An 11,493-nucleotide genomic window follows, 5' to 3' on the forward strand; every position below is an offset into this window, starting at 1 on the left:
TTACTGTGTCGCTGCCACATGGTGGGAAATATATCCTGGATGTGTTAATTACCTTGTCTGATCCCTGATTCCCTTTGTGTCAATGTAGCGTGTGACACACGGAGACAGGGACAGGGATCTCTCACATGGGACTGTAGCACTGCATGTGTGTGTGTGTGTGTGTGTGTGTATGTGTGTGTTTATCACAATGACAGCTCTGTCAGTTATCTTTCTGCACTGACAGACAATGCACATGTCAAGCAGCAGTCCCAGCACACACAATGATCACATCTATGTATACTGCCATACACATGCTAACACACACACACACACACACACACACACACACACACAGATGCACAAACCTGTCAGTCATTTTGTCTGGTATATTCCCGCTGCTCTCTTTTTTTTTGCTCCTGCTTTCCTCCTATTTCACCTTCCTCTCCCCATCCCTCCACTCTGTCTTTCATCATTCTGTTATTTTTCTTTCCTTTTAAAGAAAGTGTCTGTTGCCCTGAAACTGGGTCTTTTTTTTCTCCCATGGGCCTCCGTGATTTTTTTCCTCTTTTCTCTTTCTGCCTCTCCGCTCTCTCTCCCTCCCACTCACATATTGCTGATAGATTAAATGTTGAAAGTGAGGTCTGGTAGAGAAATAGAGAAAGTCTATTTTAATTGTGTTGATCGCTAATTACCCTGCCTGTCTCATCTCTCGGCAGTGGATGTGATAAAACAGGATGCCCTTTCCTGGGTCAGCAGGACACAGCCTCATGCATAACCAGTTCTCACACATACTCATAAATATTACTTTGTACTTTGGATATTCAGGTTTGGCCTCCAGCTTTTAGATTTCTCTGTGGAGGCCGGTGAAGAAATTTAGGAGAGCAGGATGAATTGTAACCGTTCTGTTAAAGGGGTTTTGCTTAAAAAACATGTTTATGTAACGGCCATGATCCAAAAACTTTAAGACAGACCACTTCAGTGCTTCCAGCCATTCCTATCATAATTTACTGTCAGCTGTCTGCAAGACAAGAACCAATCATGAATCAAATAGTCAAGCCAAATTCTGGCTATCAATAAACAACAGTTCAAAACAGGATTGTAGAAATGTTAGAAGATTTAAAGCAAATTCTGTTGGGAATCATCCAACAGCACTGACAGGATACACAGTGAGGTTTAAACTAAAACTGGCTCTAAATGCATCTGGCCTTTACAGAGTGGTTTGCTTCAGTGGGTACAGCATGTCATAAACACTGCCTGGATAAGGAGTTCAATTCCCAGTGGGCTCACCTACGTTAAAAATGAATGCACTCATGAATGAAAGTACCCAGCTAATGGCATATGTTACATCATATTAGCCCTACTATAAATAGAAAAACTGTAAAAGGTTGCCTTTTTGAGCTCTGGCTAATGTTGCAGTTGTAAAACACAATTTATGTCTTGTACTTTGGTCGTACTTTTAGTTTTTTGTGTTCTGGTTTCCATTAAAGACTTATGATTAACTTCATTAAATGTTTTATTTTCATTTTATTATTTACTGGGTGAGATTTTTTTAACTGGATTGTTCCAAATGTGTTAGAAGTATAGCATCGGTTATTTCTGGAAACCCTTGTGGGTACACAACTGTAGTTCAACATTGTAATATACACTATACATAGTCTATCTATATATATCTATATATAGATATGATAAAGATATAGATATGATAATAATACACTTTATCAATATAGCACTTTTTAAAAACAGAGTTAACAAAGTGCTTTGACAACAAAACAAGAAAAGTAAAAAACAACTTGAACACATGAAAGCAGTAGTATGAAATAAAAATAAATGAACAAATAAAATAAAGGGTGAAAAGAAAACAATAAAAACACAGTAAAACCCAACATCACATGAAAGCAAGTCTATCAAAGTGGGTTTTAAGAAGTCATTTGAAAGAAGTCACTGACTCTGTGAGCCTTCATAGCTGAGGGGCCCTGATGGCAAAAGCATGGTTACTGCTAGTTTTTAACCACGACTTTGGAACAGCCACCTGAGGATCTAAGGCTGCGTTCAGGCACATACATATATATGGCAGTGTATCACATGTGCCTATACTTGTTCTCTTCACCTCTCAATGTCATATCATTTTTTTTGTTTAATTTATTGGAATATTATTTTTACTTGTCCATGTTTTCCTATCTTGCGTTAATTAGTTTAACATTTTAAGTTACATTTCAGTTTGTTTTGGAAACAATATAGGTGGCCTCCAAGCCTTTCCTACGAGGATTCAGTGGTTCAGGGTTTTTTCTTGATGTTTGAAAGCAAAAAGTGTATTTTCATATATTTTGGCATTTGCCTAGTTTTGAATATGTCACTTTATTAATTACAATAAATTTGCACTTTACATCGTTGTTACCTCTTAATATCAAGTTTCAAGTATCACAAGTACTGTTTCTGTTTAGTCTACCCACCACTGTGAATAGTATTGTACAACCAATGGCCACTAGCTGAGCAATATGCACATCAAGCGTTGGAGAGATGTGAGGAGAGAGGGCAGCAGGAACAGCCAGATCTGTAATAAAAATTAAAAAGAAGAGCAGAGCATCACTGCAGGAAACAACCAGCACCTCTAAAGCTCATTATTACATGTAGCTAACAGCCAATGGGTTGTGATTTAAAGATGATTTACGTGAAATATACGTTCAATTTGGAAAGAACCAAACAATATATATCCATACACAAAGCTAAGGTCAACACTTCATAGTTTCAGTGCCGTGCTTAACAGTAGGACTAAGAATGTAGTATTTTTTTGTAGCAAATAATGAAGTTAATGATAAATAAAACAATCTGTGTACTATTCCTAATGATTTTTCCTACTTAAAGCAGAAGTTTTTAGGACGTTCTGATGAAAGTAGCAGCATGACATAAATATTTAATGGTGCTTTGATAATCTGGTAGCTCAAATTTATAGACTACTGAAATTAATCCAAGGACCTGAGAAAAATAACTAAACCCACTGCTGAGCTAATTCAAAGAGACATAAAGCTTTCTATGTTTTCTTTATGTCTGCACGTTAAAAATGAGCAGGATTATTATTTCAGTGAGGACAGCCAGTGTTCGAAGTGACTTAAATAATATTTAGTGACATATCAGAGAGCCAGGTTTGTTAAGTAGCCTGTCAAAATAGTAATCTAAACAAACCTTTCAGCTTCATTAATAATTATATTTATATTACAAACATTCTATCAAAATCTTGTCTGATAAAACCATTCTTTCTGGCATTTTGAAACTCCCTAAAAGATGCCGTTTTTTTCCCTCATCTTTTCCTCCACTTTCTGTATATGCAATTTGAGTCATTTTCACCCGATGCAGTGACATTATTTCCCCTGTTATTTTCCTGTGCAAGCTATGTGACTACTCTAATCACACTGCGGGAAAAGAGCAAAACGCTCTTTGCGGTTCCAATAACGACTCGTTAGCAACACTCATTAAAAACCAGTGGGCTTCTTTGGTGCCAGGCCATGTGTCGGCCGCAGTGGGAGATGCTAACAAGCTTTTTTCTTTGTGTTTCTTTTCCAGTCATCTGGAGTCAGAGCGCAGCGCCCTGAAGAGGAGAGAGTGGGAGAGGAGGAATCAGGAGGTCCAACAGGATGAAGACCTGTTCTCAACTGGATTCAACCTGTTTGGAGAACCTTATAAAGTAAGTTGATTAATGTTTAGTTATTAAGGTTCAATAATTTGGAAGTTGTTTAATAGTTAATTTGAAAAGTTAGATGAGGAGATTAATACCACCACTGTGTTATTGTATGAATTGGAGGCCATTAGTCATGACATAGTTACAGCATGTAACGCCACCTAAAAGAAAAAAATATTTTTTTGAAAGACCTGCAACAATGTAAAGACAGACGTCGTCCCTGGTGGTTTGTTCAACTCAATTCAAAAATGGCGGAGATGTGATGCTACCTAGCGGACCAATCACAGCTCTTGCGGTCTGTCGATATTTGCAGTGAATGGATTGCAAACGAACCATTGATATTGCACAGACAGATGAGACCTACTGTTAAAGTGCAGTCCATAATAATTGTGGTGAATGTAGTTTTTACTAGGAGCAGAGCTGGTTGTTTAGGCTTACTACCGCAGGAAGGAACGACCTGCGATACCTCTTATATTAGATACGGGTCTTATGTTACAACCCGGCCATGCCGTGGTTCTTTACACTGATTTTTTACACAAGCTGTTGTTTAGTGCTGCTTACAAACATTGCTGCTCAGGAGACAGCTTTATATTTACTGTGACGTTTTGATTGATCTCAGCAGGGAGAGAAGTGGACATAGTTACATAGCTGACACCACAGTTTCATTTGGGCAAATGGAGTGAATTTACAACATGCGAGGATGGGCCGCTCTCGTCCAACGCAGCCTCACTTTGTGATTTAGGTTCATATGAAACTATTTAGCCTCATGAAAGCAAACGATTTAAAAGGACTGTCATTGCCAGCCAACAAACATTTCTGTGTTATTGTTCACTTGAAGGCTGTTTTTGTGGCTGATAATGCTGTTGATGGCTTATGGATCATTAAAGCCTCTTGATATCCTTTTCTTCCCTCATGTTCTCCCTCTGAGACCAATACTGTAACATCCACCAGCATCAGGTCCTGGTCCGTTCTGATCTGAGGCGTTTGAGATGCCATCACTTTGTTTCTGCTTTAGCTGAAAGTGAACTAGCCATGCATAAAGTCCACGGCCCCTGTGTATGAAATTGATTTTGGTTTGTTAACTCTCATTTGCTACCGCCAGGCACTTCAACACTTGGTTATGCCGCCAAGTGTATCGACCTTGGGACAGGCTGGCTTTGAATCTTGGCAGAATGTGTTTAACTGCTGCTGTGTCTGAAGGCAGAGGACACGACGGCTTCTCACTAAGACACTGCTCGAGGTTCAGGGGGCCGTGGCAGCACATGAGAGGTTGTTCTGATAATGAATCTAATCCTGTGTGCCTCCATACTCCAGATAATTGTTTCTAACTAATTAAGGGCGCTGAGGTGAGGTCAAGATTTGCGTGTGTGTGTAAGAGAGAGAGAGGAGCTGGCATGGAGGACCGTTGGCTGAGCTGTGTTTAGGATGATATTTCAGACATCTCTGCTGATATTTTAATGATGTTTGAGAGGATTATAAATTCAGGTTTCTGATTGAAGATTGAATGTTTTATCCTGTAACAAAATAACAGTGTTAAGAATGTAGAGAAAAAACCTTAATACCTGCAAAAGTTTTAGTGTGCAGTTACACCCCCAAGAGTCTGATAAAGAGTTACTTACTTTCGACAGTTACGCCTCTTTTCCTCACAGTTTTATGTCAATAATTCCACTTCACATACGGACTTCACCCCTTTGGGTCCAATTCACAAAAAATGCATCGCTTCTATGGATGGATAGCAACGTCACTGCAGCCATGGGAGCTAATTTTGTCGGTTTGTCATAGCCCAGTTTCATGGAATATTCACCTGCAGCAAAACTGTGACAAAAACTGCTGCTTGCTGAAAAAAGCACATTATTTACCCAAATTCTATTATTATATCTATTACTATTTAAATAAAAACAATACAATTATTTAAGATGTATTTATTTATTTACTTTAACAAAATGACATAGAAATTCACAATGTGTTAAACTGCCTGAACAAGTTTATATTTAATTACACAATTACACAGTAAGCCTTCTATTTTTATGCTAACTTCCTGTGGAAGGAAGTGCATGCGCTGTGTTCAAAATCGACTTTATTTCAACCTACATGGAGGCAAATTCTGGACAAAAAAAAAAAACTGGAGGGGAGATCGGACACATGACACAAAGCTATGTGAAAATGAGGCTTTACTATGAGTATGATGACATGCATATGAGTTGCAATAAGTTAGCAGTGAAGAAACATTCAGAAATAATTCAAGACAGTCCTCACCTCTAACAGATGTTGCATGAATAATAATTATAATAATAATATTAATGAATAATAAAGACACAAAAACTGCAGCATATTGAAGCTGAGTTATGTTGGACATTAAAAAGCTTTAATCAACATTAGACATATCTGTAAAACTAAATGATTATGTTCAACTTCTATGTATATGGTGCCAGTATTTGCACAAATTGAAAAATAAATCACAAGATGCACAATTGTCCAGTATTAATGCACGTCCCATGGGTGCTGCACTCATTAATACATCATGCCGTCATTTGACCAGCATGCCGCTTTGCACAGGATTTATACTTCTCTCATTAATTACACCCATTAACTTAACAGGGGAACTATAATTGAAGGTAGAAATAAGTCTGTGAAAATGTAAAGCAGTGATACATTCTGTAAGTGACTGCATCATCCACAGGGGAGAGGAACATGTTGAGTTGTATATATTTCTGCTCTTTGTTTCTTCCCAGCTAATGTTCTGTCTCCGTGGAGTTTATCTCACGCTTTTGCTAAACTTGAAAAACGGCTCTAGCACACATCGCTTCTTTCTTCTGCTGATTTATTTGCCACAGTAACACTTTCATATTTTTTCTTAAGGTGTCACTGTGCTTCATACAATTCGTTGGAATTAGCAAGGCCCATACACCCTTTCCACACTTCCCCTGTGTCTAAGTGCTGAGTGAACCTGACAGATCTATATCAGCCCTCTCTCATTATAGGATTTACTGAACTTTTATCGTTCCTGGTGTCCTTACAGTCCTTTCACACAGGTCTCTCTCTGTACCTGTGTACTGTATCTATCATGTGTCCGTCACTCTAAGTCTGTCTTTCTGTCTCCCTCTACAGTGTTCATTTTCTCTGTCAGCTATTAGCTAATCCCTCTTCTAATCCTGTTAAAGAGCGTTATGCTGTTAGCTGCTATTTGGTATGATCTATTCACACACACGCACACACACACACACACACACACACACACACACACACACACACACACACACACGCACGCATACATAGGTATTCATCCTCTCCTCTGTTTTCCATTTTGCCTCTCTGTAAATGTGTTTTCTGTTCCTCTTCAGCCACCAGATCTTTTATTCATGAGCCTGAGATGGAGAAGAGATGGGCTAATTTATTCACAGCTAACTTTGGCTTGCCACGGTGTGTAGTGTGTGAGTGTGAGTGTGTGTACACACAGAAATTACATCTGTTAGGATTATTTGAATGCAGTTCTCTCCTTTCTTGTACGAATCTTTTGTATTTAATTTTTGGTATTTTCATGGTTTTCTTCCGTACTGAAGCATACTGTCAATTGAGGACAGACTCGGTAGAAAAGATGGATGTGGCTTCCAGTCAAACAGAGTTGAAGTTTCAGAACCACGAGGGTTTGTCCTTTTAAACCCAGGTCAGCCAGTGATTTATAATCATGGCAGAGATGATCAGTCTGTGTTCTTAGTCCTGTGCAAATCCACCATGGAAAGAAAAAGTCTACCACAAATTAAACATTTCATCAAATGTGTCTCTCCAGGCTGAGTCTCTTCCTCCTCCAGGCTGTGAGGTGTGCAGGTTGCAGTGGGAATTATTAGTAAGAGTTCTAAAAGCACATTAGGTGCAAATTTAGGAGTCTCATCTGGTTATCGATTTTGGCGGTTGTTAAAAACTGAGCTTGAGAGATAAAGCTGAAGTTATGTCTCAGCCACTAGATAATCCTGGCTATTTGGTCCATAAATTTGAGTGAAACACAACTCGACATTATCCTGCACCAATGCGCTGAATGTAACGTATATGTGGGGACTTAGATCCCTTAAATCACACAAGGTCCCCAAGGAATTCCAGTCCAATGATAGTGGGGCTGTTGTGCTGAAACAATAAGCCTATTTATCCGTTCCAGCAACTATTTTGATCATCAAATAAATTAGAAATATATGAACTAATATTGCTCTAGGATGTGGATCCATGTTGGTTAATAGTTGCTCATTAATAGGTCTGTCAATCCAACACTGTGGTTCAGACTGAATGTGTATTATCTGTTTGATGGATTGCTGTTAAATCTAGTTCAGAAAATCATCTGTACAGGAGGGATCACTCTGTCACTTCAGCGATTCCTTGACAAATTTAAATTTGTCCATTACTTTGATTTAGGACCAATTATCATAGACCGTAAATAAAGATAGACAACATGACGGCTTCTTTAAAGTGGAGTCAAAGCACTTTTGGCTTCATTTCGGGATTTTTTTCTGGATACAAAGTCAATTCAAAATAACTAAAACTGATATTCCCATCAGCCTCAGCTGTATTTAGTGTTTATTGCTGATTATGTTAGCATGCTAATTTATCTAAGATGATAAAAATGGTAAATCAGCTTAACAGCTCCTTATTGACATTTTTAATGTGAGCATGTTAGCGTGCTGATGTTAGCCTTCAACTCAATGCTACTTTGCCTACAGTAAATGTCTGTAAGCTACAGTCTCTCAGAGCTGCGAGCATGACCTAAGTTGTTTCATTGGTTTTCCCTAAGATTTTGTTACTTTTATTGAAACCAAAACAAGTGATAGAATTCCTTCCTTAGCAATGAGACATCTCCATAGTTTGCCATAGATCTTTACAGTATGTTTTAGTGATGACAGAAACTGCAGAGGGAAAATAAAGCACATATGGACATACAGACACCAGATCTGACTCAAGAATAAAGGATACATTGATCAATTTCATTCTACAAGTGATAATGATGTACAGGATGTTTCCCCCCTTTCTGATTACAGTGGATATGAATGTAGTCCACCCTGACAGTCTCACATACATCTGCATGATTGGTGTCCAGTTCTGCTACAGTCAGTGTTGGGATTATTCATCATTATTACATAAAACTCCCGTACTCCCTATGAACATACATTCATTATTCATGATTTCATTAACCTCTCCAAATACAGGCAATTTCACTCTGTCTAGAAAATTAGACAAAGGTTCTTACTCACTCCTTATGTTCCAACCTCTAAACCTAATGTAGCTGTATTTGACACTTTCACTTCACATTAGCAGACTACCTGCTGTTAAATACTTTGCCTTTAAGGTCAAGAAAGTCCGTTTAATCAATTGACACAATCCACAATAGATATGTAGAATAAAGATCAGTGTACTATTCAAACAAAACATTTAAATGGCCATTTAGCTTTTGATATCTTTAACAATATTCTAAACAGAAATAGAGATGTTTTAGAATTTTATGTCGTTTACTCAAACAAAAAAATAAATCTAGTCTCCATTACTACATGCTAAACAGATATGACCTTTGTTAGCCTGCTTGCTATTTGTAGTTCTAAATATAACTTAAGGCCCTAATTCCTTTTCTCCAAACCCAAAACTGAATCAAAATGACAAAATGAATATATCTTTCTAACTCCAGTAATTTCTTCCAGCATATTTTAAACCATATAATCAATAAACTGTGTATTGTCAGGCCTATTCTACACTTCTGATAGTGTAAAGACAACTCTTCTATGGTATTTCAAGCCAACAACTAACAATCATCAACTTTTCTAAAATGTAAAGTCTGATGTGTGCTGTTGTAGACCTAAGTGTGGTGTTGCTTTAATTATTCGTTTAGCCACAGGATTAGTCTGTTGCCTCAGACAAGTTTAACAGCAGAGGTGCAATCTTTTTGCAAAAATAACATTTGTGTAGATAAGCTATTCATTTTGATAAAATAATTATAATTAGGTATTAACTTGCGTATTGTTGGTAGACCACTGTTGATAAGCTAACTGAACTATCATTGTCGTGGCCTATGTTAATGATGTTGAAGGGTTTCATGTTTTATTGAAACAGAAAATTTCCAGCCTTTTTCTTTCTTTTTTGTGTCAGAAAATGGTTTGATACTCTTTTTTCAAACTGAGTGCAAAGAAATTTTCATTAAAAAGCCCCTTTTTAATTTTTACATTTTCATTTCAGAGTACGATATCAATGAAGATGAAGGTAGACAGCTTCTTGGGGTTTCCATTGTTCATCGTTTGTTCATAATTCATCATGAAATGTCACAATTAAATTATAGGCTATATAATTCACACTTCCTCATGACTAATAGGTGCAACGCAATTTGTTGCATGGGTGTAAAGGAAATGTCAGAGAATGGGATAAAAATCTCCTGGTCTCCACTTTTTTCATGGCTTTTTGCAAGAATCTGGGTCCAGATATAAAAGGCTAAAACCTCTGCTGATTGACCTTGTCCTTTCAAAAATGCCAAATGATCAAATCATATAGTTTCATCATTAAAGCAGCTGTCACAGACTAATACAGAAGATACTCTTCAGCTATTCTGAGAAACATCATTACACAGCATTACCAAGTAGCAGCGGAAGGTGTATCAGTGAGGGCCTCATATATCAGTGAGGCCCTCACTGTCCGCCAAGCAGTGATTGCTTGAGAATCTGGGGTCAGGCTAATAATGATTCCTGCTCCATTAATTTTACTCCTCCAGCTCGGACCGGACCCTCTTAAGGGTGGCATGTGTTTAATTAATCATCTCGTCCTGATGTCTGGTCAGTGGTCACCCTATCCATCTCTCACAGTTCCTCTCCGTATGAATAAAGAGGGCTTTTCATTAAGTGTGGAAAAATGGTCAAATGGAAGACCTAATTAATAGTCAGTTCTCTTTCTAACACTCCTGTCTTTTTGTTTTCCCCTTTATTCTCACAGACTAATAAAGGTGATGCATTGGCCAGCCGCGTCCAGAACACGCTGGGCTCCTACGAAGAAATGAAAGACCTATTAACCAGCCATTCCAACCAGAGCCACTTGGTGGGAATCCCTAAAGGCAGCAGTGTGAACAACAACCTGCAAACCCCGACCACTTCTGCAACAGAAAGACCCGCCATGGACTCTCAGCTTTTCAATGAAACTTTAAGAGGAGGAGCAGGTAGTGGAGGAGGAGGAGGAGTAGAGGCTGGTGGGGATAAAAGGATGGGGAACCCAACTTCTTCATCTTCAACCTCCATGCAACCTCCTGCTACGACCACGTCATCATCAAGCACATCAACAAATCCACATCAGAATACGAAGAAGTCCCGAAACTCCATGGACTGGTCAAGGGGAGGCCACGGACAGAGTTCCCAAGGAGCAGGCCTTGTTTTGGGGTTAGGACAGAGTGGCCAGGTGCAGGCTACAGGATCCACCGGTGGCAGAGGAAAAATCTCTTTATTAGAGGAACAGCAAATGCAAAGACACGAAGAACTGTTCAGCTCGCTGAAAGATGAACTAGGTCTAAAAGGGGATTCAAGCCCTTCCTCTTCCTCATCGTCTTCTTCATCCTCCTCATCTTCCTCGAGAAGGCACTCTTCCCACCCCTCCAAAGCCCTTCCTCTCCCAGGTAAATCTGACACGATGAGGCCTGAAAGGTATAGACAAATGACAAATTTGGAAATTTAGAAGAAAGACTCAGTCCATTTGTCTTTCCTTTGCTTCCTGTCTTCATCCTTATGAAGACATTGTAGTTGTGCAATGTGTCATTCACCTGTTATTCCACCTTTCCAAAAATGGTTACCGATGTTCTTAGGTCCTATCCCAATTCCCTAGACATGAAGTGCCCT

General features: G+C 38.6%; 1 protein-coding gene across 2 annotated transcripts in view; it reads left to right on the forward strand.

Moving 5' to 3' along the window:
• The window catches only part of aff2 (AF4/FMR2 family, member 2), a 143,813-nt gene that overhangs the window by 40,006 nt on the left and 92,314 nt on the right, over positions 1 to 11,493 (forward strand). For both annotated transcript variants that reach the window (XM_069531292.1, XM_069531291.1), the window contains exons 2-3: positions 3,538 to 3,658; positions 10,604 to 11,273. In XM_069531292.1, coding sequence (XP_069387393.1) covers positions 3,538 to 3,658; positions 10,604 to 11,273 — 791 coding nt within the window. The remainder of the gene's footprint in view (positions 1 to 3,537; positions 3,659 to 10,603; positions 11,274 to 11,493) is intronic.

This window comes from Paralichthys olivaceus, chromosome 9, assembly GCF_024713975.1.
Source record: "Paralichthys olivaceus isolate ysfri-2021 chromosome 9, ASM2471397v2, whole genome shotgun sequence".
Lineage (NCBI taxonomy): Eukaryota > Metazoa > Chordata > Actinopteri > Pleuronectiformes > Paralichthyidae > Paralichthys > Paralichthys olivaceus.